Genomic DNA, 18,124 nt, shown 5'->3' with positions numbered 1-18,124 from the left:
CAGGATTGTTGATTCTCTGTTTGGCTTAGTTTTTCGGATCTTTGTTGTGGAGGGACGGCGTGGTGCTTCTGCCTAGACCGCCATCTTGCCGGAGTCCTCAATAGTATCCTTTTTGCTGTTGTTGTCAGCCGCTGTCAAGTTGGCCCCCGACTCACAGTGACTCCGTACACAATGGAATGAAATGCTGCCTGGTCCTGTACCATCCCCGCCATCAGTTGCAGATTGGACCCCGGTCATGCATAGGGTTTCCACTGGCTGATTTCCAGAAGTCAATCACCAGGCCTTTCTTCCCAGTCCGTCTTAGTCTGGAAGCTCCTCTGAAACCTGTTCAGCATCATAGCCAGATGCAAACCTCCGCTGACGGACGGGTGGTGACTGCACCTGAGGTGCACTGGCCGGGAATTGAACCCGGGCCTCCTGTGGGGAAGTCAAGAATTCTACCACTGAGCCACCAATGCACCTTATATCCTTTTTAGCAAAAGGAAATTCTAGATCATGTGTAGGCTTTGGTGATCCTGCCTGTTTGAAGCTCATCGAATCTGGAGCGGTTCCTAAGTCTCCTGTGCTTTATGACGCTGGCATTTCTGGAGATGGTGGGCCTTTCGTTCAGTGGAATGTTTCTCCATTTGCGTTTCTGTGGCGTTTCTGCTGGTCACCCACTTCCGCAGGAAGAGCACAGAAGTGATGCTGTGTCCTTCTCAGTGTGTCCCCTTAGGAGGCACGTGATGCAGGCTTGTCCCACTGCTGATGATGTCACGCTAGATCATAGGATAAGTGGTGTCTGCCAGGCTTCTCCTCTGTAATGTAATTGTTTTTCTCTTTTTAATGAGTAAGCAGAGAGGTATGAGTCGCCGACGGCTGCTGTAACAAAGTACCAACCACGGCGTGGCTTTAAAGAACAGAAGTTTATTGTCACGTTCTGGGGCTGGGACTGTGACACCAGGGTGCCAGCCATGTTGATTCCTTCTGAGGGCTCCGGGACACGCTCTGTTCCATCCTCTCTCAGCCTCTGGTGGCTCCCGGCATTCCCTTTTGCTTGTCCTTGCAGCGTCCCGTGGCGTCCTTCCTCTCCCTGTCTCTGTGTCTCTTCATTTATAAGGACATCAGTCATGCAGGATTAGGAGCCACCCTTCTCCCATCTGACCTCATGTTCGCCTAACTGATGACATCTTCAAAGACCCTGTTTCCAAGCAGGGTCACATTGATAGGTTAGGCCTTCAACACATCTTTTTGGGGGACACCATTCATCCCATAATAGGGGAGACAAGTTGAGATTGTGTAAACATCCTGTTCGCACACTCTTACCCGCTGGCTGTAACTCCTCTGGGCGTTCTGAATGCCTGCAGAATCAGCTGGTGGTCTGGTGGTTGCTGGGGCCGTCATTCCTTCCACATTGGTTAGTTGGCCTTCTTCTGTAAGGAAGAGCTTTCTGTCTCTTTTTTACTACTTATTCATTTATAACAGTGGGTCTCATGGATTTTTGTTTTATTCAGTGGTTATAGTCGTTTACTCTCATTACCTATTGTCATGCTCTCATTGTCCCAGATTTTGCCAGTGGGAGCCTTTTCTAGCTGGCTCCTTGTCCTTTGAGGTGTCCCCTCCTTTCTTTGAGCGCATCCTTACTTTCTTCCAGAACAAGAAGCTCTAGGCTCGTCTTTTACTTTTCCTGCCCTGGCCCAGGAATCAGCCATTTCTCCAAGGAGCCCCAGATCCTTCTGTGGTAGTTAGTAGCCAAGCTCTGTGTGGTAGGTGTGCGCATTGCTATGGTGATGTCATAGCTTCTAGGCTGTCTCAGTGGATACCGTTAGATGTGTGTCGTATGCATACGTGCCTATGTAAGCGTGTGTATGTGATTTTGTATGTTCCCATGCAACATTTATATCTCTAGTTACCTGTGCATATTAATTAACAACCGTGACCTCTCGCTGGCACCGCCAAGTTTCAATCGAGCACCACCTTCTGGTGGATGAGTGAGTGAACATGTGCATGGGCCATACAGGATGGACAAAGCTGGTCCTCTTACGGAGCTCGTGGTCTAGTGGGGAGACCAGTGTGAGGGCACCCCTGAGACCCCACACGTGGTGCAGCACCAAGGAGGGGTCCCGTGACCGTGGGAGCCAGGGGCAGGCAGACGGCACTCCAGGCCTGGGGGATCGGCAACGTTGGTCTGGGCCCTGCCTGTGTCTCTGTGACTTTGCTAAGTCGCTTTGCCTTGCTGGTGTCAGTTTCCTCATCTTGACCACTGAGGTTGGAGCAGCTTGGAGCATCCCCCCTGTGCCCATGGGAGACCCCACCCCTCATCCAACGTCCCCTCTGGCCCCAGAATAGGTCATAGAGGGTTTTTCAACGTAACACTCAACGTGCACTGGATGTGACCAGACTCAGGCCCAGTCTGGGGGGTAGCCTGGCCTCGTGGTGATGCCCTGGTCTTCACCCAGGGGTCCCCAAGTTTGCTTGGCTTCTATGGCGACCCCCAGGGGCACATTCATGAGGCTGGTGCTGTGTTGGCGATGCCCACGGCAGTGACGAGTGGAGGACTGGGGGTCCAGAGGCATTAGTCCTGCCTGAAGACTTCCCAGGCAGACGTGTTGAGTCCGTTGGCCCTCGGGTGGACAGGTAGCCTCCGCCTGCAGTGACGTGGGCATCTCCCAGTTGCCTCCCAACCCCGTCCTCCCCCCGTCTCTAGGCAACGTGGCCCAGGCCACCTGCTTCCCTGGAGGGGCTGTGGCTGGTGATGGCAGCTGGTACGTGGTGCAGGGTGGGGCAGAGCCACAAGGCCATGTCTCCTGTGTGCCCTGGGCAGTGCCGGGCGTGTGAGCTGTGCCGTGTGGCCAGCAGGGAGACCCGGTGCAGGAGCACGGCCACAGTTCTGCTCCTGCCCCCTGGCTGCACCCTCCTGTCCTGCCCTCCATCCCTCTGACATTCCTGTCACAGCATGGACCCGTGCAGCTCCAAGGTGGGGCATCCTTTGCTGATCTCCGTGTGTGACACTTTCTGGGCAGTGGTCATCGGGCAGCCCGGACCACGTACTTGGGCACGACACCTCCAGAAGTCAGCATTAGGCGTGTGCCATGGCCCCTGCCCTCTCTGCTCCTCCTGTCACAGAAGGACAGAAAGGGAGTAGGAAGGACAGAAAATTCCGGAGCAGTGAGATCCCCGCTCCCTTCCCCAGGCCCTGAGCTAGGGCTGATGGACCTGACATTTCAGTCCTGCAGCTCCTCCTTCTACACGCGCCCCAGCTCTGAGTGTGGACAGAGAGGCTCTGGGTGTGGACAGAGAGACTCGGGGCATGGACGGAGAGGCTCGGGGCGTGGACGGAGGGAGAGACTCGGGGCGTGGACGGAGGGAGAGACTCGGGGCGTGGACGGAGGGAGAGAGGACTCCGGGCATGGACGGAGGGAGAGATTCGGTGTGGATGGAGGGAGAGACTCGGGGCGTGTCTGCTCTCTGAAGGCTGATCAGGAATGGGGCGGGTGGTGCAGCGGGAAGGGGGCCAGTGAGCCCCGAGGAAGGACGTCCAGCAGGGAAGCTCGCTAAAGCAGGCCGGCAGCGCCAGCTGGGTGGGACTGGGTCTCATTACTTTCCTCCTCTTTGACCTTGCAGTTTCCGTTTGCCCTAGAAAATGGTGCTCTCCCTAGGGCCTGCTTTGGGGACCGGTACTCCCCATCACCGGAAGGGCAGTCTGCTTGGAAACTTGAGCCTGTCTCCCTGCATCTGGTGTGAGCTGGGCTGGGGGGCTGGGGCATCCCAGCAGGCTGTCCTCGTTGTGAGGAGACACAACATTGTGAGTTGATCCCGGTGTCTCCTCCCTGTTCACCCTTGATCCTCTTCATCGATGCCCCCCGTCTAGCAGTGTCTTTGTGGTTCCCCGCCAGGGACCTGGTCTCCACTCTTGGGGGCCCTTCAGCCCAGTCTGGTAAACGTGGCTCCTTGTCTGCTGTTGGGGTTGGCCCTCTTCTGGGAGCCGGGGCTGACGGGGAGTTGGGAGCACGGGCCCAGGGCAGCCTGCTTGAGGGCCCATGGCAGGGGGACCCAGCCCTGCCCCACTCACCAGCCGGGCTTGGAGTGGGGCAGCCTACCTGGGGGCCCACGGGGAGGGGACATGGTCCTGCCCCACTCACCAGCCAGGCTTGGAGCGGGGCAGCCCCCTGGCATCCTGCTGGCTGGCCCTCCTCCTGCAGACTGGTGCTTTGTCCGGGCCAGCAGCAGGCTGCGGTGGGCGTTCTTTGGCACCCCCGCTTCCTCCGGTGCCGTGTAAACAGGATCTGAGCCTGGAGGACAGACAGCTCCCCTCAGGCACAGGGACGGCCCCGGCGCCAGCTCGGGGCCCAAGGCTGGCGTTTCCGGAAGCCACTCAGCAGGGGCCTCCTGTGAGTGGGTGGGCAGGCGGGCATTGTCCCCTTGGCCCTCTGTGTGCCTCATTGAGGCAGCTGTGGGGTTTGGGGACATTCTTGGGCACCACCGATGGTCAGCTTCTGCCGTCCTGGCCTGGCCTGGCTGCCAACTTCCGCCCCCTCCCTTCTTGCTCAGCCCCTGCTCGCTTTCTGCCCACCTCACCCCCTCGGAAGCCCTGGGCCCCACATCGCCCCGTCCTCTGTCCCTCCCCCTCAGCCGTGTTCCCCACTTACCACCCAGGCCCCTCTCCTTCTGAGCTTGGCCCAGGCTGGGCCCTGTCAGAGTGCCCGGGCCTCCACCTGCCCCCCATAGGGCCCGCTTCTGGCCAGAGCCTCCCGGGTCCCCCAGCGCAGCACAGGGCCCTGGACTCTCAGCACCCAGAGCGACCCAGCCTGGTGTTTCAGGGGAGAGTGGGGCCAGGGAGCCGACGTGGCCCCGAGTCGGGACCACAGGGGCCTTAGTGGTCAGGCCAGCCCTGGTCCCTCACCCACTCAGCACCCATTTCCTTCTGACCAGCTGCTCGGCCCCCTCCTGCTGCGACCCCTGCAGCTGCCCCTGCCGTCCTCCTGGTCGCCCTTGCTCACAGTCCCTGAGACCTCAGAGACTCAGAGTTAGGGTCACACTGTGTGTGCCGGCCTTGTGGGTGCTCGGTGTGGGTTCCCTGGACAGGCCTCCCGCTGTCCCAGGCCGTGGACGGTCCCCTCGTCCAGGTGTGGGCGCTGGCACTGGTGTGAGCTCCGTGGACAAGGCCCCCATCTCCCCAGGCCCCATTCTGACCACACAGCAGGCCTCAGCTGTGTCTCCTCACCTCTCTGAGCCTTGGTTTCCTGCCTTTAAAATGAGTGATCGTTCCTGCCACGGAGCTGGGTGGACCCCAGTTGTTTGTGCAGGCCACACGCCTGGCCAGGGCCCCAGACGATCCCGGTGGAGCAGCGGTCTCTGGACTGGACGCCTGTGTGGCCCCCACGTGGCCTGGGCCTGTCCCACTGTCTCTGGGCCTTGCTGGCCCCTCTGTGGATGGGAGTCCTAAAGCCGCCGGCATTGTGGTGGGTGCTTGTGGAGGAGGGTGTCTGTGGGGCTCCCCTTGGCAGGGTGCCTGCAGGGGGCTCAGGTTGGTGGGTTGCCTACAGGGGGCTCCCCTTGGCGGGTTGTCTGTGGGGGGCTCTGGTTAGTGAGGTGTCTGCAGGGGCTCCCCTTGGTGAAGTCCCTTTGGGGAACTCCCCTTGGTGGGGTGCCTGTGGGGGGCTCCCATTGATGGGGTGCCTGTGGGGGGCTGTCTTTGGTGGGGTGCCTGTTGGGGGCTCTGGTTGGTGAGTTGCCTGTGGGTGGCTCCCATTGGTGGGGTGCCTGTGGGGGGCTCCCATTGATGGGGTGCCTGTGGGGGGCTGTCTTTGGTGGGGTGCCTGTCGGGGGCTCTGGTTGGTGAGTTACTTGTGGGGGGCTCCCCTTGGTGGGGTGCCTGTGGGGGGCTCTGGTTGGTGAGTTCCCTATGGGGGGCTCCCCTTGGTGGGGTGCCTGTGGGGGGCTCTGGTTGGTGAGTTGCTTGTGGGGGGCTCCCCTTGGTGGGGTGCCTGTGGGGGGCTCTGGTTGGTGAGTTGCCTGTGGGGGGCTCCCCTTGGTGGGGTGCTTGCAGGATTTTCCCAGTGGGGGTCCTTGCAGGGGCTCCCTTGGTGAGTGCCTGCAGCCTAGGGGTGTGCCTCTCTGAGGTCCCAGCGCCCCCACCCCTGAGCAGGTGGGCCAAGAGGACACTTGGAGGGGTGCAGGGGTCTCGCTGACACGGGGCTGGTGGGAGCCAGGCTGAGCTGGGACACGGGCATGGGGTCCCTGGGAAGGGTGTGTGGGGCGGGGCTGTGGGCCTGGGGTGGACGGAGGCCCGAGTGCCCAGTCTGAGCTGTAACCCTCCCCCCTGTCCTGTGTCTGTGCCCCGCCAGCTCCTGAGAAGGCCACCTGCTGAGACAGCATGTCCTACGGATCCATTGCCGGCGGCGGGGGACTGGGAAGCCGTGGCCCATTCGGGGGTCCCTCGAGACAAGGGTATCAGCCCCTAGGTAATGATGGTGGCGCAGCTCGGGGGGTGGAGGGAGGCTTGGCTGTGGGCGGAGTCTTTGCTGAGCTGGAGTTGGTGGCGGTGGACCAGTTCCTGTGACAAACATGTCCTGAGACCCCAGTGACTGCCGCACAGTGGACGGGCTGCTCGGCGCCTGGAGGGACTGGACCGAGGGCTCGGGGACCCTCTGCCTGGAGGGACTGGACCGAGGGCTCGGGGACCCTCTGCCTGGAGGGACTGGACCGAGGGCTCGGAGACCCTCTGCCTGGAGGGACTGGACTGAGGGCTCGGGGACCCTCTTCCTGTGGCTGCGTGGTGGAGGGAGGGTCTCGTTGGGTTTCAAATGACGGCATGGTGTAGGTGTGACTTTCCACAGACAGAGGAGGAAACGGAGGCCCTCGTGCTGGTTGGGCTGGGTTGGGGCCCACTTCTTAGACCTTTCTTGCCTCTTCGCTGAGCTGCAGCCCTCTGCAGGCCCCCCACCCCGTGGCTGTCTAAACGCTGCTCTCTGTGCCTTCCCTCCTGTCTCCTCCAGGGTTGCCCTGTCCTCAGCAGAGTGGGGGTGGCTGCCCGGTCTCCCCACCCCACCCCCTTCCTGCGTGGACATGGATCGGCATGTGCCATGTGCAGGGGTGCTCCAGGCACGGGCTCAGTGTAAAGGGCAGAAGACCCCCGCTCCCAGGAGCCATGTTTGTGGGGTGATGTTTCTGAAATTTTTATCTCATTTAAGTGAGAAAGGAAGGAAGGAGGGTAAAGGGAGGGCCCCGGGGGAGGTGACATTGGGTGGACATAAATGAGGGAGGGGATGGCCACAGGGAGACCGTGGGTGGCGGGTAACAGCGTGGCTGGGCAGAGGGGAGGCTGGCCAGGTCTACAAGGCCACGGGGTCATGGTCACAGGTTTGATTTTGTGCAAACTGCAGCCTCGGGAGGGTTCACGTGGGGACGATGGGCAAGGCTTTATTTATGGTTTAGACGTGTGCTCCCTGGGATACTGGGTAGATCCAAGACGATTACACATACTCACTGCCATTGAGTCGAATCCCACTCATAGCAACCCTGTAGGACAGGGTAGAACTACCCTGTAGGCTTTCCAAGGCTGTGATCTTTGTGGAAGAAGGTCGCCACATCTTTCTCGCTCGGAGCAGCTTTTGTTTAGTGGCCGAGTGCTTGACCTGGGCACCACCAGGGCTCCTGCGATATATACAGTAGTATATGTATTGTCATTATTGTTAGATGCCATCAAGTCGGTTCCGACTCACAGCAGCCCTGTGTACAACAGAACAAAACACTGCCCGGTCTTGCGCCATCCTCCCAGTGATTGCTTTGTTTGAGCCCATCGTTGCAGTCACTGTGAACATCCATCTCATTGAGGGTCTTCGTTTTTTTTGCTGACCCTCTGCTTTACCAAGCCTGATGACCTTCTCCAAGGACTGGTCCCTCCTGATAACACGTCCAAAGTATGTGAGACAAAGTCTTGCCGTTCTCGATTCTAAGGAGCATTCTGGCTGTGCGTCTTCCAAGACAGATTTGTTCGTTCTTCTGGCAGTTCATGGTATATTCAATATTCTTCGCCAACACCACAATTCAAAGGCATCCGTTCTTCTTTGGTCTTCCTTATTCATTGTCCAGCTTTCGCATGTGTATGAGGTGACTGAGAACACTCTGGCTTGGGTCAGGCGCACCTTAGTCCTCAAGGTGACATCTTTGCTTTTTAACACTCTAAAGACGCATTTTGCAGCAGATTTGCCCAGTGCAATACATCACTTGGTTTCTTGATTGCTGCTTCCATGGGCATTGATTGTGGATCAGAGTAAAATGAAGTCCTTGACAGCTTCAATATTTTCTCTGTTAATCATGATGTTGCTTATTGGTCCAGTTGTAAGGATTTTTGTTTTCTTTATGTTGAGGTGTAATCCATACTTGAAGGCTGTGGTCTTTGATCTTCATCAGTAAATGCTTCAAGTCCTCTTCACTTTCAGTAAGCAAGACTGTATTATTTGCATATCTCAGGTTGTTAGTGAGTCTTCCTCCAGTCCCGAAGCCCCGTTCTTCTTCGTATATTCCAGTTTCTCAGATTATTTGCTGAGTATACAGATTGAATAAGTATGGTAAAAGGATACAACCATGACACACACCTTTCCTGATTTTAAACCACACAGTATCCCCTTGTTCTGTTCCAACAACTGCCTCTTGGTCTATGTACAGGTTCCGCATGAGCACAATTAAGTGTTCTGGAATTCCCATTCTTTGCAATGTTATCCATAATTTGTTATGATCCACACAGTTGAATGCCTTTGCGTAGTCAATAAAACACAAGTAAACAAACATCTTGCTGGTATCTCTGCTTTCAGCCAAGATCCATCTGACATCAGCAGTGATATCCCTGGATCCATGTCCTCTTCTGAGTCCTGCTTGAATTTCTGGCAGTTCCTTTTCAATGTACTGCTGCAACCGTGTTTGAATTATCTTCAGCAAAATTTTACTTATGTGCGATATTAATGATATTATTTAATAATTTCTGCATTCTGTTGGATCACCTTTCTTTGGAATGGGCACAAATGTGGATCTCTTCCAGTCGGGTGGCCAGGTAGCTATCTTCCAAATTTCTTGGCATAGACGCGTGAGCATTTCCAGTGTTGCATCGTTTGTTGAAACATCTCAGTTGGTATTTTGTCAATTCCTGGAGCCTTGTTTTACACCAGTGCTTCAATGCAGCTTGGACATCCTCCTTCAGTACCATCAGTTTTTGATCATATGCTACCTCCCTGAAATGATTGAACATCAACCAGTTATTTTTGGTACAGTGACTATATTCCTTCCATCTGCGTTTGATGCTTCCTCTGTCATTCAAGATTTTGCCCATGGAGTCCTTCTATATTGCAATTCAAGGCTTGAATTTTCTTCAGTTCTTTCAGCTTGAGAAATGCCGAGCTTGTTCTTCCCTTTTGGTTTTCTAACTCCAGCTCTTTGCACGTCATTATAATACTTTACTCTGTCTTCTCAGTCTACTTTTGAAATCTTCTGTTCAGCTCTTTTACTTATTATTTCTTCTGTTTGCTATAGCTACTCTGTGTTCAAGAGCAAGTTTCAGAGTCTCTTCTGACATCCATTTTGGTCTTTCCTTTCTTTCCCGTCTTTTTAATGACCTTTTGCTTTCTTCATGTATGATGTCCCTGATGACATCCCACAACTTGTCAGATCTTTGGTCATTAGTGTTTATCCCGTCAAATCTATTCTTGAGATGGTGTCTAAATTCAGGTGGGATATACTCAAGGTCGTACTTTGGCTCTCGTGGACTTACTTTAATTTTCTTCAGCTTGAACTTGCGTATGAGCAATTGATGGTCTGTTCTGCAGTCGGCCCCTGGCCTTGTTCTGACTAATGATACAAGCTTCTCCACCGTCTCTTTCCACAGATGTAGTCGATTTGATTCCTGTGTATTCCATCTGCTGAGGTCCATGTGTACAGTCGCTGTTTATGTTGTTGAAAAAAGGTATTTCCAGCGAATAGGTCGTTGGTCTTGCAAAGTTCTATCATTTGATCGCCAATGTCCTTTCTTTCACCAAGTACATATTTTCCAACTACTGATTCCTTTTCTTTGTTTTCAACTTTCACATTCCAATCACTAGTGATTATCAATGCATCTTGTCTGCAGGTTTGATCAATTTCAGACTGCGGAAGTTGGTAAAAATCTTCGATGTCTTCATCTTTGGCCTTAGTGATTGGTGTGTAAATTTGAATAATAGTCATATTAACTGGTCTTCCTTGTAGATGTGTGGATATTATCCTATCACGGACAGCGTTGTATTTCAGGATAGATCTGGAAATGTTCTTTCTGACAATGAATGTAATGCCATTCCTCTTCAATTTGTCACTCCCAGCATGGTAGACCGTATGACTCTCTGATTCAAAATGGGAACTACCAGTCCATTTCAGCTCACTAATGCCTAGGATATCCATCTTCAAGGGTTCTATTTCATTTTTTACAACTTCCAATTTTCCTAGATTCATAATTCATACATTCCATGTTCCAATTATTAATGGATGTTTGCAGCTATTTCTTCTCATTTTGAGTTATGCCACATCAGCCAATGAAGGTCCCGAAAGCTTGACTCCGTCCACGTCATTAAGGTCAACTGTATTTTGAGGAGGCAGGTCTTCCCCAGTCGTCTTTTGACTGCCTTCCAACCTGAGGGGCTCATCTTCCGGCACTATTACAGATGATGTTTCACTGCCGTTCGTAAGAGTTTCATTGGCCAATTGTTTTAGAAGTGGGTCACCAGGTTTTTTCCTAGTCTGTCTGAGTCGGGAAGCTCCGCTGAAACCTGTCCACCATGTGTGACCATGTTGGTATTTGAAATACTGCTGGCATATTTTCCAGCGTCACAGCAACATGAAGCCACCCCAGTATGACAAACTGACAGGTGAGTATGTGTATTGTAGTAGCGTATATATATAATACATAGTAATCGCTGTAAGGTGGAATCAACTCAGTGGCAGTGGCTTTGGTTTGAATTTTCTTATATACACATAACCTCACATACGTACACACACATATACATATATACACATACACACACATACACACGTATGCATACATATACATATGTAAACGTATATACGCATATGTACACATATACACAATGAATATTTGTGTATGTATGCATGTATATGTGTGCACGGGTATGTATATAATATATATTTTAAAGGTCGCTGACTCGGACACCCAGCTAACCACCACCATTTCCCAGCCCCATCTCCTTTCCTCCTCCCCCCGAATCGTAGATGCATCACTTCGCTGCTTTTCTTCCTAGTCTGACCTAAGTGTCTTTATATCCCTGGACAGTCTCTGTTGAGGGTTGTGTGTGCGTGAGCTTTATTTAAGGAATCACACTGTTTGTTGTCTTTGTTGTTGTGTCCCATTGAGTCAATTCCAACTCGTAGTGACCTCATGTGACAGAGTAAAACTGGGCCCATAGGGTTTTCTAGGCTGTGGTCTTTACAGGAGCAGATGGACAGGTCTTTGTCCTGGGGAGCCGCTGGGTGGGTTTGAACCACCGATCTTTCAGTTGGCAGTGCACGCTTACCTGTGTGTGCCACCAGGGCTCCTCATGCTGTCTGTGGTGTCTGCAGTTTGCTGGGCAGCTGTGGCCTTGTTGTGGAGCTGTGACCCTCCCACTTGTCCCGTGGCTCCGTGTTTTGTGGTGTGTCTGCACCAGGAGCTGCACCTACTCTCCGTCTGAGGGACGCTTAGCTTGGGTCCTGCTCACTCCCACAGCTCTCGTTGGTCGAGTTTCTCCATCGCAGGACGGGGTCCCCGTGGCCAGGCCAGCACGCTCCCACCTCCGGGAGGAACACGCGCTCCGCCCAGCGGCACATCCGCGTTCTCTTTTCTCCACATCCTTGTCAGCACTGCATCCTGTCCAACATTTTCTCTGTGGCCCTTCTGGGGTGGGTTTGAAATGGCCCCTCCGTTTGCACTTGGGGTTCTCTGGTAACTTGGTGGGATCGCGAGTCTCGGCGTTTGTTTGTTGGACATTTGCGTTTCCCCGTTAGTTACCCCCTTTGGCTGACTTTGCTTTTGGGTTTGTCTTGTTTTTATGATCTGCGAGGTTTCTTTGTATATCCTGTAATGGAGCCTTGTGAGTTCAGTGCATTGCAAAGATTTTCTTCTGGTTTTGGCTGGTGATGAACAGAAGTTCTTAATTATAAAATACTCGAATTTATCCATCATTTCTGTTTTGGTCTGCGTTTTTCTATTTAGTTGAAAAAATTCTACCACAAGATTATATTATCCTGTACTTTTCTCTAATGATTTTATATATTTTTTTGCATGTTTAAGTCTAATTCACCTGGAATTGATTTCTGTGTTTGCGAAGTGGGGTGATGGGAATTCTATTTCAGTTTTCTCTATTTGAATAATTAGTTGTCCCAGAACTATTTATGGAAAATTCTACCCCTTTTCTACAGACCTGCAATGCCAGCTCTGTGATAATAAAGTTTCCCTTGTCAATTTTTCTACTCCTGTGCCAGACTCTGTCTTCATTGCTACGGCTTTATAATAATTCTTGATATCTTTTAGGGCAAGTGGCCCACCTTGGTTTTTCTGCAGTAATGTCCTGGCTGTTTTTAGCCCTTGGTTGTCGAGCATAAATTTGAGAATCACCTTGTTAAACCATTGGGATTTTTATTGCATTTGCTTTGCATCCACTGGGTTAATGTGGGGGGTGTTAGCATCCTTCTAATTCCAAGTCTTCCAATCCATGAACATGTTATGTCTTTGTATTATGAGGTCTTCTGTAATGTTTTTCAATAAAGTTTTATATTTTTATCCATAAAGACCTTACATTTTCTCTAACAAAATGAAGAAGATTTGCTGGTGTTATAAACGGTACCATTCTGAATATTACAGTTTACAAATGTTTGTTGCTGGTGTGCGTGCACATGGTTTTTTGTTTTTGATTTTTTTTTTTTAAAAGAAAGCCCAGAGATTTTATTTATTTTTAAATATTTTACTTTTTAACTTTTTAAATAAGGAAAATTTCAGTGGTATGCAGAAAGAGACAGGAACATAATGAACCTAAGATACTCCCGTCCGTTGTCAGCTCACGGCCACATAGCCTCGTTTTCGCCCTCACTGCCTCGCCTTCTGTATCATCGTGAAGTAGATCCCAGACGGCAGTCATCTCAGCTGTTAATATTCAGGGTGTACCTCTTAACGGAGTCCCTGGGCGGCGCAGACAGTTAACACGCTTGCTGCTAACCAAAAGGCTGGTGGTTTGAAGCACCTGGGAAGAAAGGCCTGGCAGTCTACTTCAGAAAAATCAGCCATTGAAAACCCTATGGAGCACAGTTCTACTCTGACACACATGGGGTCACCATGAGTCAGAGCCGACTTGACAGTGATTGGTTTTATCTCTAAAAGAGAAGGTCTCCTTTTTATAATAATTTTTTTTTCTATTCTGTTATAATAGATTTAAGAAAACATTTGCTACTTCAATTTTTTTTTTTTACTGTACTTCGAGTGAAGGCTTACAGAACAAATAGTTTCTCATGAAACAGTAGTATACATATCGTTTTATGACATTGGTTAACAACCCCACAACATGTCAGCCCTCTCCAGCCATTTCAATTTTTTATACGTGTAATTCAGTGACAGTAATTACGCTCACTGTGTTGTGCAGCTGTCACCACTGTCAATTTCCAGATGTTTTTCATCCCCCTAAGCAGAAGCTCAGAGGCCCTGGTGGCACAGTGGTTAAGAGCTCAGGCTGCTAACCAAAAGGTCAGCAGTTTGAATCCACCAGCAGCTGCTTGGAAATGCTATGGGGCAGTTCTACTCTGTCCCATAGGATCGCCGTGAGTCAGAATCGACTTGAAGGCAATGGGTTTTTTTGAAGCGGAAACTCAGTATGTCTTCAGCAATCCTGTCGCGTTCCTCTCCCTGCCCCCCAGCCTCTGGTAATCACTAATAAACTTTGGTCTCTTTGCATTTGCCCGTCCTAGATATTTCATGTAACGGGGTCACACAGTGTTTGTCCTTTGCGTGTGGTTTGTTTTGCTCAGCATAATGTTTGCAAGGTTCATGCATGTAGTAGCGTGTGTCGGGACTTCATTTCTCTGCCTGACCGAGTAATATTCCATTGTATGGATGGACCACATCTTGCTGATCCACCATCTGTTGGTAGACTCTTGGATTGTTTCCACCCTCGGCTGTTGTGAGTGGTGCTGCAGTGAACATTGCTGCACAAGTCTCTGTTTGCCTCTCTGCTTTCCAGTCTAGTGGATAAATCTAGGAGTGGCATTGCTGGGTCATATGGTAATTCTGGGTTATACTTTTGAGGAATCAGAGGGCTGGGTTTTAACATAACTAAGATACCATTATAATATCTAAAATGTAGCAACAAATATATCCATCATTCAGATTTTCACTTGCATCATAAATGTCACCATTTTTTTTTTAACAGTTGCGTGTTTGAATCAGGATGCAAATACTATCCCATATTGCAGTTGGTTGGTTTGTCTCTTAAGTCTCCTAATCTCTAGGTCCACCCACATCTTTATTTTTTAATTCTCTTGAAGTGAATTTGTTGAAAACACCGGGTTTTTTCTTGTAGAGTGGCATTGGTTTTTGTTCACTGATTTTTTATCCAGCCGTTTTGCTAAACCCTTTATTAATTGTAATATTTTCTCTGTAGATTCTTTTGAGTTTTCTGTATAGATAACATCATTTGTGACTTAGGACAGCTTTGTCTTTTTCAGTTCTTTCACTTTTTATTTTTTCCCTGCCATCCTGAGCTGGCTGGAGCCTCTATTACAATGTTGAGTAGAAGTGGTGATTATGTGTCTGTGAGTTTGTGGAAGTGTGGAATTACGTGTTTCTTGAATGTTTTGGAATTTCTATCAAACTATCAAACTATGTGGGCCTGGTGTTTTCTTTGTGGAAAGATTTTTGACTACCAATTCAATTTCTCTAGTTGTAAAGAGCTATTCAAGTTCTCCATTTCTTCTTGAGTCAGTTTTGCTACACCGCATTTTTTGGGAAGTGTGTCTTTTTAAATGTCAATAAAATAAAATAAATTTGGAAGAAAGTTGTCTACAACAGCCTCGCATTGTCAAGGATGGCACTAGGGCAGCATCGCATAGCGGGTAAGAGCCTGGGCTCGGAAACCGGATGGCTTCATTTCAAATCTCTGCCTGCTCTGCTGCACACTAGCTGTGTAGCCTGACCATCTGACAGTGTGGGTGACAACAGACCTCCGTCATGGGGCTGTTGTGAAGATGGAATGAGCACGCACAGGTAGAAGCACTGAGTCTGTGCCAGGTGCACGGTCAGGCTGTGCAAGGGTCAGCCTTGGTGGTCGTGGTGGTTTATTGTTATTAATGTTGGCAGTATCTGACTCATATCCCCTTTTTCATTCCTAATATCATCTATCTGTGCCTTCCTTATTTTTATTTTTTTTTAAATCAGCGTTGACAGAGGCTTGGCAATTTTATAAGTTTTTGCAAAGAACTAGCTTGTTTTCTTGATCTGTTCTCTTACATGTTGGCTTTTAAATTTAATTAATTTCTTCTTGTATTTTTGTTGTTTTCCTCCTCTTTCTGAGTCGATGCTTTTCATTTTTCTTATTCTCAGTTTGGATGCTTATCTCATTAATACTTAGGCTTTGTTATCTTCTAATGAAAGCATTTATGATTATAAATTTCCACATAATCACTGCTTTAGTTGAACATCACACATTTTTAATATATAGTATGTTTGTGGTGGTTCAGTTCTAAATATTTTCTAATTTTCATTATGATTTCATCTTGGTCCATGAGTTATTTAGAAGTATATTTATAATTCCCAAACATATGTGTCTTTTTCTGGTTGTCTTTGAAGAGTTATTTCTAATGTAATTGCATTTCTGTCGGAAGATGATGTGTATTTTCCTGATTCTCTGAACATTGTTCATTCTGGGGGCTGCTTTTGGGATGCTGGCTGTGTCTGGCTCTCTGTCTCTTTACGGAGCAGTGCACAGAGGTAATCATAACCTGTCTCCACCCTCAGGTTAGACTGCATTGGGGAAAATGAGATAAAACCACGAAATGCCCCCAGCCCCCAAGATTCCGAGTCAAGTAAGGACCAGGCCTTCCCAGAGGACATGGTGGTTCTTGCCTGGGCTGACCTGGGAAGGCTCCTTGGGGAGGCGGCTGGGGCTGAGTCTTAGAGGCAGGTAAGGGCCGTGAAAGGCCTTCTGAGCAGGGTAGTGGGCCTGGAAGAGACCCCCCCCTTGACGTTAGACCTACTGTGTGCAGAAGCAGCCACTTCTACCGGAGTGCTCGACTACTAGCCAAAAGTCTGGTGGTTCAAACCCACCCAGAGGCAGCTTGGAAGACAGGCCTGGAGATCTGTTCTGAGAGGCCACAGCCTCGAAGACCCTGTGGAGTAGTTCTAATGTGCACACGTGGGGTCACGGAGAGTCAGAATCCACTCGGCAACTGGTTTTTTTTCAGTTTGCGGTAGGCCACGCGGTTTCCGTAGTGACTTGGGTCACCTGGGCGACCCCGTCGGTGATTGTGCAGAGCCTCACTTCATGAACTGTCTCCATCCTAAACAAATGCAGCCAACAGCCAGCTGGCGGGTCGTCACCATACACAGAACCCACCACTGTCGAGTTCATTCTGACTCCTAGCCACACTGTAGGGCAGAGGAGAACTGCTCCATAGGGTTTCCAAGGCTGTCATCTTTACAGAAGCAGACTGCCACATCTCTCTCCCGCGGAGTGGCTGGTGGGTTCGAACCACTGACCCTTCGGTTACTAGCCAAGCACTTAACCACTGTGCCACCAGGGCTCCTTTGTTACCATATATAAATAGAACTCCAATAAACAGGAAGAAACTCCCATATTTCCATAATAACGGGCCAGGTCTTGAACAGATCGGACGTGTAGATGGCTCCCAAGTCTCGCTAGAGACCAGAGATGCAGACGTGAAAAGGGCAGTTAGATGTCACCCTGGCTGTGATGGAGCAGAGAGTGGTGAGGGGAACGCCCCACCGGGGAACAGAGGTGAGGCTGTCCCTGCTTCCAGGAGCGCATGGGAGCACCAGCCACACCGGGGGTTTTGGCAGTGAGCGTCAGGACTCCAGAACATTCCCTCTCGTGGCCCAGGCATGCCTCTTCTTGGACTCCGAGGAGGTGAGCAGAGGACAGACAGAGCTGGCGACAGTGTGACTTATGAGGCGTAACTTGGGGACGCGTCAGAATCCAGCTTAGGGGAGCGGTGCGCAAACCCCCGCCCAGGACGCAGACATTGCAGTCACGTGTGCTGGGCTTGCCTGGGGAGACAGCCCGTGAATGAATGAGTGAGTGAGAGAATGAGTGTGAGAGTGTGTGAGTGTGTGAGTGTGTGAGTGAATGAGAGTGTGTGAATGTGTGAATGAGTGTGAGTGTGAATGTGAGAGTGTGTGTGTGTGAGTGTGAATGAGTGTGTGTGATTGAGTGTGAGTGTGAGAGTGTGTGTGAATGAGAGTGTGTGAGAATGTGAGTGTGAGAGTGAGTGTGTGTGAATGTGAGTGAGTGTGTGTGAGTGAATGAGTGTGTGTGAGAGTGAATGAGTGTGTGAATGAGTGTGTGAGTGAGAGTGAGTGTGAATGAGTGTGAGAGTGAGTGAATGAGTGTGAGTGTGTGAATGAGTGTGAGTGTGTGAATGAGTGTGAGTGTGAGTGTGTGTGAGTGTGAGAGTGTGTGAGAGTGAGAGTGTGAGTGTATGAGTGTGAGAGAGTGAGTGAGTGTGAATGAGTGTGTGTGAGAGTGTGTGAGTGAATGAGAGTGAGTGTATGAGAGAGAGGGTGAGAGTGAGTGTGAGAGAGTGAGTGTGAGTGAGTGAGAGCGTGAGTGAGTGACGGCTGGCTGTCGTGCACCGTCCATGCCGCATGACTGCCCTGCCTGAGTGTGTGTGCACTTGTACCAGGTGCTGGAGGAAATGTCTGGACGCCCTCTGGACGCGTGCTCCGCTCGGCTCGTGTCCTGCCCTGTCCCCCCTTCCATCCAGGAGCTCGAAGGACGAGTGGTTAGGGTTCCAGGAGCAGGAGGCTGCTCCATGAGTGAGAGGCGCATGTCTCTCTCTTAGTGGAACCAGCAGGATGCCCGTGCGGTGTGGGTGGCCCTGCCTGGAGCCAGGAGGAGGGTCGGTGGCC

General features: G+C 50.8%; 1 protein-coding gene across 1 annotated transcript in view; it reads left to right on the top strand.

The window, feature by feature from the left end:
- Window positions 1-6,355: 6,355 nt before the first annotated feature.
- Window positions 6,356-18,124, top strand: part of TSNARE1 (t-SNARE domain containing 1) — a 133,803-nt gene continuing 122,034 nt past the window's right edge. The window contains exon 1 of the mRNA XM_004387368.1: window positions 6,356-6,443. Coding sequence (XP_004387425.1) covers window positions 6,356-6,443 — 88 coding nt within the window. The remainder of the gene's footprint in view (window positions 6,444-18,124) is intronic.

Source organism: Trichechus manatus, unplaced genomic scaffold (genome assembly GCF_000243295.1).
Source record: "Trichechus manatus latirostris isolate Lorelei unplaced genomic scaffold, TriManLat1.0 scaffold00185, whole genome shotgun sequence".
Lineage (NCBI taxonomy): Eukaryota > Metazoa > Chordata > Mammalia > Sirenia > Trichechidae > Trichechus > Trichechus manatus.
Note: the sequence above shows the minus strand (reverse complement) of the source record. Positions and strands in the feature narration are given on the sequence as shown.